This window comes from Onychomys torridus, unplaced genomic scaffold, assembly GCF_903995425.1.
Source record: "Onychomys torridus unplaced genomic scaffold, mOncTor1.1, whole genome shotgun sequence".
Classification (NCBI taxonomy): Eukaryota; Metazoa; Chordata; class Mammalia; order Rodentia; family Cricetidae; genus Onychomys; species Onychomys torridus.
The window spans coordinates 6,479-17,862 of NW_023412990.1; the positions used below are offsets into that span (position 1 = coordinate 6,479).

General features: G+C 41.8%; 1 protein-coding gene across 1 annotated transcript; it reads left to right on the forward strand.

Annotated features, from left to right (window-relative positions):
* The first annotated feature begins 769 nt into the window (after positions 1-769).
* On the forward strand, positions 770-1,774 carry LOC118576100 (periphilin-1-like). Its single transcript, XM_036176486.1, has 2 exons — positions 770-812; positions 996-1,774. The coding sequence occupies exon 2, from the start codon at positions 1,061-1,063 to the stop codon at positions 1,772-1,774; it is 714 nt and encodes a 237-aa protein (XP_036032379.1). The 5' UTR covers positions 770-812; positions 996-1,060.
* The last annotated feature ends 9,610 nt before the right edge of the window (positions 1,775-11,384 follow it).

The window sequence follows — 11,384 nt, forward strand, 5'->3', positions numbered from 1 at the left end:
ATTTCCTCCTTTCAAGTTAGCATATTGATTGGTATTGTCCTTGTTCAGGTCTTATTTAGGAAGTCATATTGTTGAAATATCAAGTGTGAAGCTTCCTTTTCATTTCTGGTTCCTAAAGTCGTTCCTCCTCCTGTTAATGGTGCTCCCTGAGCCTTAGGCCCAGGAGTTTTGGTAAATATATCATGTGTGTGTGTGTGTGTGTGTGTGTGTGTGTGTGTGTGTGTGTGTGTATGTATGCTGGGGCTAGACATCCCACTATCACTTGTTCTCTGAATTTGAGTGGTTGTGGTTTTCTGCAATGGTCTCTCCTTTTGCAAAGAGAAGCTCTTTTGGTGAGGGAGGAGATCTATACTTATTTGTAGTAAGTGGAATTCACTTAGGAATTGTACTGATTTAGTAAAGTGGTAGTATTGCATTCTCCTCTATGACTCATGACCTCACTAGCGCCAGATATTTTCCTAGCTTTCAAGTACCAGGCATGATTTCCCTGCTGTTGAGTAGGTCTAAGTCTAATTAGAGCTGTGGGTGGGGTTTCAGCAGCAGCAGTGGAACATACCTGTTGGAGAGTTCCGATGTCGAATGTTTAGACAATAACAGATTCTTGAGCTGAGCCATGAGTATGGTTGCAAATTGAAAGTGAACAGGAAGAGAAGTACGCATTTCTGTTCTGAGAAGTCCAATGGCTTCCCCAGAAATGTGGTCTGAGGGATGGTATGACTACAAGCAACTTCCAGGCAATCAAGCACAGGGATGGTATGACTTCAAGAGACTTCCAGGAAAACAAGCGCCTCCTTGGAGCCATCCCCAAGATGGCAACCATAGATTAATTAATGTTGTGCAAAAGAGACTGCCTATGGGAGACAAGAGATCATCTCTGCTAGCCAGACCCGATGAAGGAGGCTACGGTAGATACTACTGTCACGTTGATGACCAAGAATGGCATGAAGGCGGCTGTTTTTCTCAGGATCCAGGAAGTGGCCCACCTTACAAAAGAGGCCAGTATGGCTACCGATGGTCAAGAGATGAGTATTCCACAAGCCAACAGGCTGAATACAGGGCCATGAGAAATGCCTTTAGAAGGAATCGTTTCTACTCTTCCCATTATTCAAGACAACGATCTCCCCATAAACGGGGCACACCTTTTTTGAGAGAATCTCGTGTGGGCGGGAAGGACTCCCTACACAGCAGATTTGGCTCCAGTCTCAGCAGTAGAAGCAGGATGCGCTCCTTCCATCTGCCTCGGCGTACATGTAAAGAGAGAGCCATCCAGTTTTTGAAAACATCAAGAGATACTGTGCCCTCAAGTTCTTCATGCAAGGTGTTAAAAAGCCCCAGCCCGCTGACTGAGAAGGAACAGGCTGAGGCTGCAAGCAAGTGGGCTAATGAAGATCCCAAGAAGTCAGAAGGAAATAACTTGGCGGAAATTTCTGAGTTTGAGACGGGATCCAAGGCACCATTATGTATCAACCAGACAGAAGAACCCGAGTCAAACGCAACAGATGACATAGAACTGAGAGAAGAGAGACAGCTTAGCAGTCGCTCAAAGGCAATTGCATCAAAAATCACAGAGATTGAGACGGTTTACCGAGAAGTCTGTGAAACTTTTGCAACGGTGGTGGAAAGGCTGGTGGAAAAGGATCCTTCCTTAGAAAAATCTATACAGTTTGCAATGAAGCAGAGTTTGCATGAAATAGGTGAGCAACGTGTTGAAGAACTGAAGCATTTCATTATGGAGTATGACAATTCTACTCAAGATTTTGGAGACCCTTTTTAGAAGAATTAGAGCTCAGGTCAAAAAACATGTTTAAAGCTTCTAGATTTCTTACCTTTGGATTGTTTAAATCCTTACTATTTTGTGATGAAGAGAACTATTTTATAACTGACCATGTTGCTAGTATCAAATAAACACCTACAATATCTTCTAAAGTCTCTTAATTAGAATTTTTCCCTATCTATAGAATCGTCTAATCCATCTTCATACATCTCCTTCCTCTCCAAAATAATGTTCAATTAATTTTTTAATGTTTGAAAAAGCAGTTCTGGAGAGCAGTTCTCTGTACTTACGTTCAATAGTCTTATATGGTATGTTGGTCTCAGGGCTATAATTTGTAGTTAGAGATCTTTCCAGGTTTCATCTCATAGGTATTGTTAGCACTTTGAGTAGTGTTTGACTTGCTGCTTGATTCTCTTTCACTTTGTAACTTTTGGTGATGTAAAAATATGCTGTCTTAAGGAAGTAGAAATTAGCTGTCTTGCAATATTTGCTTTGAGAATAATTCTTCTTTCGTGTAGGAAAGAAGCACTTAAAAATCTCTAAAGGAACCCGGAGGTGGTGGCCCATGCCTTTAATCCCAGCACTAAGGAGGCAGAGCCAGGAGGATCTCTGTGAGTTCAAGGCCAGCCTGGGCTACCAAGTGAGTTCCAGGAAAGGTGCAAAGCTACACTGAGAAACACTGTCTCGAAAAACAAACAAACCACATGAAAAAAAAAAACACCAAAAAAAAAAAAACAAACCAAATTAAAAAATACCCAACTACTGTAAAGGATACATTAAAACAGAACCTTCTTCTCAAGTCATTGAACTTAATGTGTCTCTTCTATGAAGTGAAGCTCCTCACTGCTCTCTTTGAACAACATTGTAGATAAGACTGATAGGAAGGGTAATCTGAGATGCAAGATGCATTTTAATTTGAAATTTCTCAGAAACCCTTCTGGTGGCGATAATAAAAATTTAGACTATACAGTAACCTGGAGTTTTGCTTTAAGCCTTTTCTTTACCAAAGAGGGACCTGACAAAGAGCTCATGCTTTTGATAAAATGACAGATTTCTCTGTTAATTTCCATGATCTACGTTCTGTAGACTTAGAGAATCTCCTTCTTTAGAAGTGTTATGGAAACTAGGCAGAATAAGACATCGTACCATAGGGAATGTGCTCTAAAAAGGTAGTTCATGATCTGGGAAACAAGGAGGACTGTAAGTGGGATGCATGGATCACCTTGGGAAGGAGAAACAGAAGATATCTACATGAGTAAACTGGGGGTGAGGGGGCCAATTGTAGGAAGGGGACAGGAAATGAGAACATGGTCAAGCTGGGGGGGGACGGAGTGGGAAACCAATGCAAGAGATATCTTGATAGACGGAGACATTATGGGGCCAGGGAGAAACCTAGTGCTAGGGAAATTCTGAGGAATCCACAAGGTTGACCCCAGATTAAACTACTAGCAATAATGGAGATGGTGCCTGACCTGGCTTACCCTGGTAATCAGATTAGTGAATACCTTAACTGTCATCTTAGAGCCTTCATCCAGTAACAGATGGAAGCAGGTGCAGAGTTACACAATCAAGCACCAGGCTGAGCTCCAGGAGCCAGTCAAAGATAGGAGGGAAGAGGGATTATATGAGCAAGTGGTTTCAAGACGTGATAGGGAAATCTACAGAGACAACTGAACCAAATTCATGGAAACTCACTAATTTTACACCGACAGCTGTGGAGCCTGTATGGGACTGTACTATGCCCTCTGCATGCGGGAGACAGTTGTGTAGTTTGGTCTGTTTGAGCAAAACCTGACAGTGGGATCAGGAACTATCACTGGCTCATGAGCTGGCTTTCTGGATCCCATTACCTATGGAGAGACAACTTGCTCAGCCTTCATGCATGGGAGGGAAGCTTGGTCCTGCCTTAACTGAATGTACCAAGATTTTTGTTCCCCCATGGATGGACTAACCCTTTGGGAGGAGGGGATGGGGAGAGGATTGGGGAGAAGGTAGGGGAAGGACATGGAGGAGGGATGAGAGGGGGTTCTGTGCTTGGTATGTAAAATGTATTAAAACATTCAAAAATAAAGCCAGTTTGTGTATCCGGGATAAGTCCTGTTCCCATTGCCAGGGTGTTGGATGAGGGGGAGCTGGGGAAAGAGGGAGAAGGGGAGGGAGAGAGAAGAGGGGTTGGTATGTAAAATGAAAACAAAAGTAAATAAAACATTAATATAAAAAAGAAACGTGACAGAAGACAGCAAGGCCAGCAGAGCTCCCCTCACCTTGTAAGTGAGCCAGTGAACAAGCAAATAGACAATTAGGACATTCCACTCGCTTCTTCATCCTTCCCAGCATAGCACTGATCCAAAATACACAATTTGTGACAATTGGTAAATTAAAAATCACTGTTTTAATTACTGCCCAATTTCATTATCTCCTTCTTTTGAGTTAAGGTTTTACAGTCTAGACCTAGCTAGACTGTAAACCATTGTGTAGATTAGGCTGGCCTCAAACTCACAGAGATCCATCCCCTTGACTCTGTCTCCTGCATGCTGGGATTAAAGACATGTGCCACCATCCTCAGTATTTTGTTGTTTATAACCAAGATGTAAGAGCTGCTATGGCATACTTGTAGGAAAATATGTTTTCCTTTGGGCCTCCAGCTCACAATAAAAAAAACGACATGCGTTCATATTATTAATTATGAAAATCTCAGCCTATCATTTTGGCTTGTCCCACTAGCTCCTATAATTTAAATTAACCCATTTATATCAATCTATGTTTTTCCCCATGGCTTTTTACCTCTCTCCCATCTAGCACCTCCTATTTGCTCTCCATGTCCCCTGGTGTCTGTCACACACCTATATCCATCACTCTTTCCCTCTTTCTTCCTGGAAGTCCTGTCTAACCTCTTCTCAGTCTGTATAATCTTACTAGTGTGTATATTTTCAGGCCTGGCCATTTGGTATTAGATAGCCAAATGGTGTGCTCTTCTCTGGGGAAGACTATTGCTCCTGAATTCACCATTCCTTGCTTGCAAGTTGTTCTTTGTGCAGGGTTGAAGTCTCCTGAGCATACTGTCTTCTCAGTAAGTTTTTAAGTAAGACATGTCTGATGAAATGATTATGATGGGTATTTTGTCTTTAATGTATCAAAGAATAAATTACATTTATGGGTTTGCTCATATTAAGCCAGCTTTGCTTTGCTAAGGTAGATCTGACTCTAATAATGTATTTTTGCATTTATGTGTCACTAGTTTCTGTTTTGTTTTCTTTTTACAAATTTTATGTATTTGTATTATGTGAAGAGGCATTTTGTCTGCATGTGCATCTGTGTACTAAGTGGGTGTCTTGTGTCCTTGGAGGACACAAGCAGGTGTTAGATCTCTGAGACTGGAGATACTGATGATTGTGGACCCCCATGTGGGTGCTGGGAGTCAAAGTCTGGTCCTCTGGAAGAGCAGCTAGTGCTCTTATGTACTGAGGTCTCTCTCAAACCTGCTCTTTACTGCTTTATCTGTGTTCATCATGACACTTGTATACACAGTGTCTTAGTCAAGCCATTTTCTTCTAAGGTCAGAAATAAATTAGTCGTTTGTTCCCTTCTGGTCTCTGGAAGTATCAAATAGTATTTCAATAATCTTTCCTTGCCTAATGAGACATCAGATATCAAAAGTAATCTCAGTCCAGTGTTTACTTTATAGGAAGAATAGTGTTTAAAATTTTTGATACTTATAGGACTATTCAGGGTTTCTGTATCATATTTAATTGGATTGGTAAGGTAAAATTTTATACGTAACACAATTAACAACTCAGTCATTAACATTACTGACATAAGATGAATTACTTTAGTATTTTTAAAGTTCCTTTATTTTAAAACAAACTTTAAATATTTTCAAACACTGAAATTGTACTAATAAATTTTTCATAGAGGGCTGGAAAGATGTCTCAGAGGTTAAATGCACTGGCGGCTTTTACAGAGATTTGGGGTTCATTTCCCAGCATCCACAAGTGTCTTTAACTCCAGTAACAGGGGATCAGCTGCCCTCTTCTGGATTTGATGAGTACTGCATGTATGTGATATACAGACATACATTCAGGAAAATATTCAGGAACATAAGATAAATATCACAAAAAATTTATTGAAATAGTACAGATAAAGATCACTAATTTAAAGTGGATCATCAATAACTTTTGTATATGTCCTCACTATTCAGCCATTGCAATATAACAATATAATTTTATAACATGTGCATCACAACAAAAGAAATCTTTCCTAAATTAGCAGGCATTAAATAGCATCTGTCCTTTATGTTGTTGTTTTTTTTTTTTTTTTTTTGAGACAGGATTGCACTGTGTAGCATTGGAGCCTTTCGTGGACTTCACTCTGTAGCCCAGGCTGGCCTTGAACTCACAGATACCTTCTTGCTTCTGCCTCTTGAGTACTGACACTAAACATACATGCCACCATCACCCGGATGCACTGTCTTAATAACTATCATTTTATTAATTTGGATATCTGATTGTGTGAAGTCCAGCTTTGTTCTGTTTCTTCTTGACTACTAGTTTGTCAATCCCACAATAGTATTTACTAAGACTTTTATTGGGATTACTTTGTGGGAGACAAGTGCCATTATCATAGTAAATCTTCATTCATTAACAGAGTAACACTCTACTAATAATTATTTTCGATTCTTTGAGACAAAATATTCATCATTTACCCTAGACTTAAACATGCTATGCATGCCTTCCTGACCTCAAATAGATCTTCCTCCCATCTTATCCTTTTTTAATGCTGCAAATATAAGGATGCACTGCCATGCTCAGTCTTGGAGTGTCTTTCAAAATATTTAATTGTTTTATGTGTAGGACTTTTCATATTGTCCATTAAGCTTATTACTAAGTGCTTGCTGACATTTTAACATTTTTAAAATTGTGTGTGTGTGTGTGTGTGTGTGTGTGTGTGTGTGTGTGTGTGTGTGCTATGACATACATGTGGAGGTGAGTGGATAACTTTAAGAGAGACAGCTGGGCGGTGGTGGTGTATGCCTTTAATCCCAGCACTGGGGAGGCAGAGGCAGGCAGATCATTCTGAGTTCGAGGCCAGCCTAGTCTACAATGTGAGATCCAAGAAAGGCACCACAAGTACACAGAGAAACCCTGTCTCAAAAAACAAAACAAAACCAAACAAAGAAATAAAGACAATCTCTCCTTCTGTGGTTCCTGGTATTGAATTCAGGTCATTAAGTTTAGGAGCAAGCATCTTTACTTGCTGAGCCATCTTGCTTGCTCAAATTTCTTGTTTTCAATGTCACTGCAAATGATACGTATTTTGAAACTTCATCATTTGATTTCTGCTGGGAAATGTATATATTTTTAAAGCTAAATCTTGTGTCTGGTTGTAGTACAAAGCATTTTTTTGCAAGGAATATTAGAGATTTTATTTTTTATTTATTTTATAATTTAATTTAATTGTACCTATCAGCCACGGATTCTCCTGTCCTACCTCCTACCTTCCTCCCCCTGCCCACCCCCCATTCCCTTCTCCTCCAGGGCGAGGACTCCCCTGGGGATTCAGCTCAGCCTGGTAGATTCAGTCCAGGCAGGTCCAGTCCCCTCCTCCACCCAGGCTGACCAAAGTATCTCTGCACAGGCCCTAGGTTCCAAAAAGCCAGCTCATGCACTAAGGACAGGTCTTGAAAACAAAACAAAACAAAAAGATTCTATGGCTGGGACAGCTGAGACATGGTGGCTAAGTGACTTGAAATATATATATTTCCCTTACCATGTGTAGCCCTGGCTATATTGCAACTTGCTGCATGTACCTTAGTAGCACTTTCTAAAACCAAAATTAGGTTTTTATGTGGCAAGGGCTACTGGCACAGCATTTCTCACTAACATGTAACTGGTATCCCCTTTGGAAATAGTTCTTACTCCTTTCTCCAGCTTCAATATGCCAGACATCACTTCACTGATGTGCCAGGATTCTCTTCCTCCAGAGTCCTCCACAGCTTTCGACAGTCATGCATTCTTCAAAAAAACACCTAAATTCCTTCACAACACACTGTCTGATCCATGTCAAGAGATGTAAGAGATGAAAGACTTCATACCTTTCCAGTGGACCTTTGATACAGGCTCATGACAACAAAGTGACAAGTGTGGCCAGCTGGGGACACTTTTCTCCAAAATTAACAAGTATATTACCAGAGTGTTCTGTTGATAGCCACCTCTGAGAACTCTAAACTTATTATCTGGTAAAAAGAATGTTTGATTGACTCCAAAATCACAAACCCATGTCATGGTCATCTTCAGTGTGCATATACAAGTCCTAGGAGTTGACTGTGTTGCTAATCAAAACATGCAGCCTAGACTCCTTCTGGAATAGCTCCTGGCACATGTCACACAGGGCTGAGGAAATCCAGGTTCAGTTCCCTCCTGAGGGCTTTGGTAGCCCCATGGCATGAGGCTGTGACCAGGATCCTGGAACTTGTGCAACTCATAGGGGAGCTGGTATGCTACTGTGTGGGAGGTATAAAGTTCTAGCAGCCCATGGTCAGCCCAACACTGAGCTGCTTAGCACAACCCTCCACTCACCTCACACAATCACTTGGTCTTCTAGTGAATGAGGCCAGGTTCCTGATATTGTGCAGCTGCTTGTCCCTGAACACCAGGAACCATTGGCTAACAGCTACAGTGTCCAGTCCTCAGCAGCCAATAGTGTTTCCAAGATAGCTGCTACAGTAACTTCCAAGGACCAGGTAGGTCACTCCACTCCACTCACCCTTCTATTCCTAAATCAAACCTTTGATCAGGGAGGGAAGATTTACTCTTGGTTTTGTATGCTGAATACCATAGCAGGCAAACAACATTAAACTCTACATTCCATTGTGATTTTAAACTCCATTAGGCAGTGCAGTTTCCTTAGTGCTACCCTGCAATGTGAAAGTTACCACCATATCTCTTCCTTCAGCTCTTCCTTCAGGTTACCACAATACACAGAGCTCCAAGAATTAATTAAATGGTCTCTGTTCTTCTACAGTTAATATTCTGTGATGTCATTTTGTGTTACTGTGGATTGAAGCTAAGACTTCCTGCCTGTTATGCAAGTGCCCTAAGTCATAGTCTATAGCAGGTCCTTTCTGTGGTTCCCTTTGTGGGAGGGGGCCAAGTAGTCATAGAGTCAATGGCACACAGACTCCAGGAGAATGTCGAAACCACAAGCTCAGTTTATTCAGTTAGAGGCAAGCCTTATATACCCTCCACCCCTCCCTAGGGGGAGGTCTGATGAATATGCATTTGCTGGTGTGACATGGCTGTCTCTCATTGGTCCAGGTCATCTCCATCATGCTTCAGCTGCTGTTGCTATGGCCCTTAGCCAGACCCAGGCTGGCTCTCAGACAGTATCTTTTTTACTTGGGTGGGCTTCAAGCCTGCTAGGGATGAGTCATCCCACAGTAGTCTCTTGAAATATTTACTCATTTAACTTCATATGTATAGGTGTTTCACGGGCATGTTCATATGTACCTTGTCTGGTGCCTGCAAAGGTCAGAAGAGGGACTTGGATCCTGGGGAACTAGAGTCACCAGGTGGGTGCTGGGAATCAAACTCTTGTCATCGGCAAGAGCAGCAAATGCTCATAAATGATGAGCTAGCTCATTGGATCCACTCCCTTTTGGTACCTGCTCAACTTTGTGTCTGCTTTTTCTTTTGAAGCCATCAGGGACAGCCAGTGCTGCCCATACACTCTTGATGTGTGGTTTTTCAATGGAGGGTAGTCAACATGCCAGAGTCCACATCCTTAAATAAAACCAATTCTCCCTTTTCCAGGAGCTATCACCTGCCAATAGTGCCTTAGCTAGGTGTGAAACTTACTGTCCACTTCTCCTCAAGGTTCTGGGTTCATTGCAGAGTGGGCTGGTAAGATTGCAAGATTGTGCTTTGGGATGTCCTGTATGCTGTAAATATATGTTGCTATGATTGACTGATAAATAAAAAGGTGAATGGCCAGTAGCTAAGCAGGAAGGATAGCGTAGGTGGGACAAGGAGGAGGAGAATACTGGGAGGTGGAAAGCTGAGGCCGAGAGCCGCTGCCAGTCTCCACCATTACAAGTAAGATGTAAAGTACTGGTAAGCCAAGAGCCACAAGGCAACTTATAGATTATTAGCTATGGGTTAATTTAAGATACAAGAACTAGATAGCAAGAAGCCTGAGCCATTAGGCCAAACAGTTTACATAATATAAGCATCTGTGTGTTTATTTTGTAAGTGGGCTGTGGAGGCTTCTTGGGACCCGGAGAGAAACTCTCCAGCTACAAGAGTGGGTGACTATAAAGAACCAGTTAGCTTTGTCAGTCATCCAGTGTGTGCCTGTCATTTGAGAGGAAAGCTCCCATTGAGGAATTGTTTAGATTACTTTGTTCTGTGGCCCTGATTGTAGGGTATTGCCTTGATTGTTAATTGACTGAGGAAGGCCCAGCCCTCTGAGAGAGGTACCACCTCTGGGCAGGTGTTGCTGAGCTGTATAAAAAAGCTTGAAAGTGAGCCAGCAAGCAACATTCCTCCACGGTTTCTGCTTGAAATTTCTGGTTGAATTCCAGCCCTGACTTCTCTTAGTGATGGACTATATAATCCATTACCTGCTTTTGGTTTGAGTATTTTATCACAGCAAACAGAAAGGAAACTAGAATGTGTTTCTCTTACAGCAGAGGGCAATGTGCAACTGGTAACCAGAAAGGAGGCCTCTAGACCCAATGTGAGGCTGACTCAGCTGAACTGGAGGGAAGCTCTAAGATGACAGAGGACTTTGTGTTTGGTTGTCACCTTTAACCTTTTATTTGTAAGTTTATAGTGGATAATAGAGTTCAACATGAACAGAGACAATGAAAACATGCTAGAGAAGGAAGTAATGGAGTATGACAGCAACTCTGTGTGTGTGTGCTGTATGTGTGTACTTGTTCATTTATGCATGTGGATATGCATGTACTTGTGTGTTGGTACATGTGGAGGCCAGAATCTTCCTTAATGGCTTTTCTACCTCTTTGAGTTTTTTGGTTTTGGTTTTGTTTTTTGAGAGAGGGTCTCACTATGTTGCCTTAGCTAGTCTGGTACTCATTATGTAGGCCAGGCTAGACTTGAACATATAGAGTTCTGTCTCTAGGATCAAAGGCATGTGCCTCCACACCTGGTCAACCTTAATTTTTTAGACAGTGTTCGTCACTGAAAATGGAGTTCACTGAGAGGCTAAACTGGCTGGGCAGTGAATTCCAGGGATCTGTCTCTGCTCCTCCACCACTGGGATTTGAATACTGTAACATTATGCCTGACTTTTAAGTAGGTGCCAGGGATCATGACTCAGGTCTTCCTACACCATGGTAACCACTTTAGTGACTCAGCTGTCTCCCTCACTGACCCATCATACCAGGTCTGCATCATATATTCTTTTCACCGTTTTCCAATGGTCTTGTTTATGCTGTGTGCATACTATGCCCTGGGTGGGCGGGAGACTGATGACAGCAGGGACCAGTGTCTTTTTATTAGCAAAGCAGATCCTCTAAAAGCTTTCCTCTCACAAGACATTAGATGTGTGCTTCATCATTTCATTTCTTCTCACCTGGATCATGTTGTGCTTC